The sequence below is a fragment of the Impatiens glandulifera genome, chromosome 3 (assembly GCF_907164915.1).
Source record: "Impatiens glandulifera chromosome 3, dImpGla2.1, whole genome shotgun sequence".
Classification (NCBI taxonomy): domain Eukaryota; kingdom Viridiplantae; phylum Streptophyta; class Magnoliopsida; order Ericales; family Balsaminaceae; genus Impatiens; species Impatiens glandulifera.
In genome coordinates, this window is record NC_061864.1 from 57036945 (window position 1) to 57039296 (window position 2352).

Sequence of the window (2352 nt, forward strand, 5' to 3'; positions counted from 1 at the left end):
ATTCTTAGATGCCGTGACCCAATGGAATAGATAGATGGTAACTCAGTAAGGCCTTCATATTAATCGGTGAAAATATAGTCCCGTTAAACCCTAAGTATAAAACCTGGCTAAATCAAGACCAAAGTGAAACATTTACCTCGGCCTAAACATACTACTAAAATATAAAAAAAAATATCAAATCAGGCATGTGATTGTGGCACCAATTTTAGACGGTGACACAATATTATATTTCTTGTCCTCATCCCACACAAGAGTATTAGTTTTCTTATAAATTTTCTTCATCTTCTCTCCATTCCAGCTGCATACATTTTATCTTCTCTCCTCCAATTCTCATGGAATTATTAAACTTTTTCATCTTCTTCATGAGCTTCATATGGTGCACATCACTTGTACTTAAAATTTTTTCAAGAAATGCTCAAAAGAAACAATCGTTGTCGCTTCCACCAGGACCGATGGGGTTACCCATTTTTGGGAACCTCCCTTTCCTAAATCCAGAGCTTCCTCCTTACTTCACTGCCTTGGCCAAGACCTATGGCCCAATCTTCTCCCTCCGACTTGGAAACAAGATTGCAGTTGTCATCTCCACTTCCTCAGTGGCACGAGAAATTCTCAAGGATAAGGACATCATCTTTGCCAACCGAGATGTCCCTATTGCTGGAAAAATTGGGTTCTTTGGTGGTTCTGACATTTTGTGGAGCCCTTACGGACCTGAATGGCGGATGCTAAGGAAAGTATGCGTCCAAGAGATGCTTAGGGTCCGGAAGATGTCGCAGGTGGATGTTGGGGAAGAGATGTTCATGACAGTGTTGAATTCAATAACCACCATATTGTGGGGAGACTGTGGAAATGAGATGGCCGAAAGGAATCTAGGGACTGAGTTCCGTCTCTTTGTGGAAGAGTTGGTAATCCTGATGGGAGTACCAAATATATCAGATTTCTTTCCATGTCTGGCTTATTTTGACTTGCAAGGTATAGAGAAAAAGATAAAGAGACTGGTGAAGAGATTTGATAAAGTTTTTGAATTAATGATAAACGAACGGATGAGAGAGGATGATAATAGTGAGAAGAAGGATTTTCTGCAAGGTCTATTGAATTTGAGGAAAGAAGGAGGGGATGCTAAAACGCCTCTAACAGAAATTCATCTCAAATCACTTTTATTGGTAAATATCCAACGAGATCAATTTAAATAAATTGTTTTGATGTCTTTGTTTGTGAAAAAAAATGGAGTTGGTAGTTAATGAAGAACCATAATACATTTCTTTAATAAATTATTTGAGAGCATTTATCAGGTTTTTTTCTCTTGACAGGATATGGTTACCGCAGGGACGGGTACAACATCAAACACGATGGAATTCATGTTGGCTGAGATGATGAATGACCCCCAAATAATGAAGAAAGCACAACAAGAATTAGAAGTTGTGGTAGGCACAAACAATATAGTTGAGGAATGTCACATTCACAAATTACCTTATTTGTATGCAGTCATGAAAGAAACACTCCGGTTACACCCTGCTGCGCCTCTTCTCGTACCACACTTCCCTAGTGAGTCTTGCACCATCGGTGGGTACACAATCCTAAAGGGCACTCGTGTTTTCATTAATGCGTGGGCCATACATCGAGACCCTTCGTTTTGGGAGAATCCACTCAAGTTTGATCCTGAAAGGTTTATGAAGTCTAAGTTAGACTATAGTGGAAATGACTTTAACTACTTACCATTTGGCTCCGGTAGAAGAATATGCGTGGGAATTGAAATAGCTGAAAAAATGTTCTTATACTTGTTCGCCTCGCTAGTCCACTCTTTCGATTGGAAAGTGCCCGACGGAGAGAAGTTAGACTTAAAAGAGAAGTTTGGACTCGTAATAAAGAAGGAAAAGCCTCTTATGGCAATACCAACACCTAGGCTTTTGAGTCATGCTTTATATGAGTAGTTATAAAGTTTATATTGTATGAGTAAGAGAATAAAATATTTAAATAAGAAGAAAATCTATGAAAAGCAAATGGTTCAAATAAACTTTTCAATGATCTGTTTTTTTTTTTTTTTTTTCACTACATTTACCTTTTTATGTAATTAATAAAGCATCTTCTGCAATTCACCATGGTCATAATATTTGTATTGCACTCCCACAATTTGTTAACTTTGGCTACATTTATGTTGGTGAGTATGATTTTAATCTTTATGATTATTCTTCTTTTATCTTGTTATTATGTTATTTGAAGTATGATGAAATGATCGAAAATTCATGTTTTATCTTAATTTATCCATGTAAATAGGAGTATAGGACAAAAAATATTTACATTTGAAAGAAATCATCACTTTGTCTATATTCATTGTTCATATGGACGGTGTTTTAG

The 2352-nt window shown here is 36.7% G+C and overlaps 1 protein-coding gene across 1 annotated transcript; it reads left to right on the top strand.

Moving 5' to 3' along the window:
- The first annotated feature begins 242 nt into the window (after window positions 1-242).
- LOC124932546 (flavonoid 3'-monooxygenase CYP75B137-like) lies at window positions 243-1928 on the top strand. Its single transcript, XM_047473196.1, has 2 exons — window positions 243-1160; window positions 1308-1928. The coding sequence occupies exons 1-2, from the start codon at window positions 333-335 to the stop codon at window positions 1926-1928; spliced, it is 1449 nt and encodes a 482-aa protein (XP_047329152.1). The 5' UTR covers window positions 243-332.
- Window positions 1929-2352: the final 424 nt, after the last annotated feature.

Bases quoted from the DNA above. Each gene is read 5' to 3' on its own strand.
- LOC124932546 (XM_047473196.1), top strand. From the start codon at position 333: ATGGAATTATTAAACTTTTTCATCTTCTTCATGAGCTTCATATGGTGC. The intron at 1,161-1,307 runs GTAAATATCCAA...TTCTCTTGACAG, and splicing joins ATCTCAAATCACTTTTATTG to GATATGGTTACCGCAGGGAC.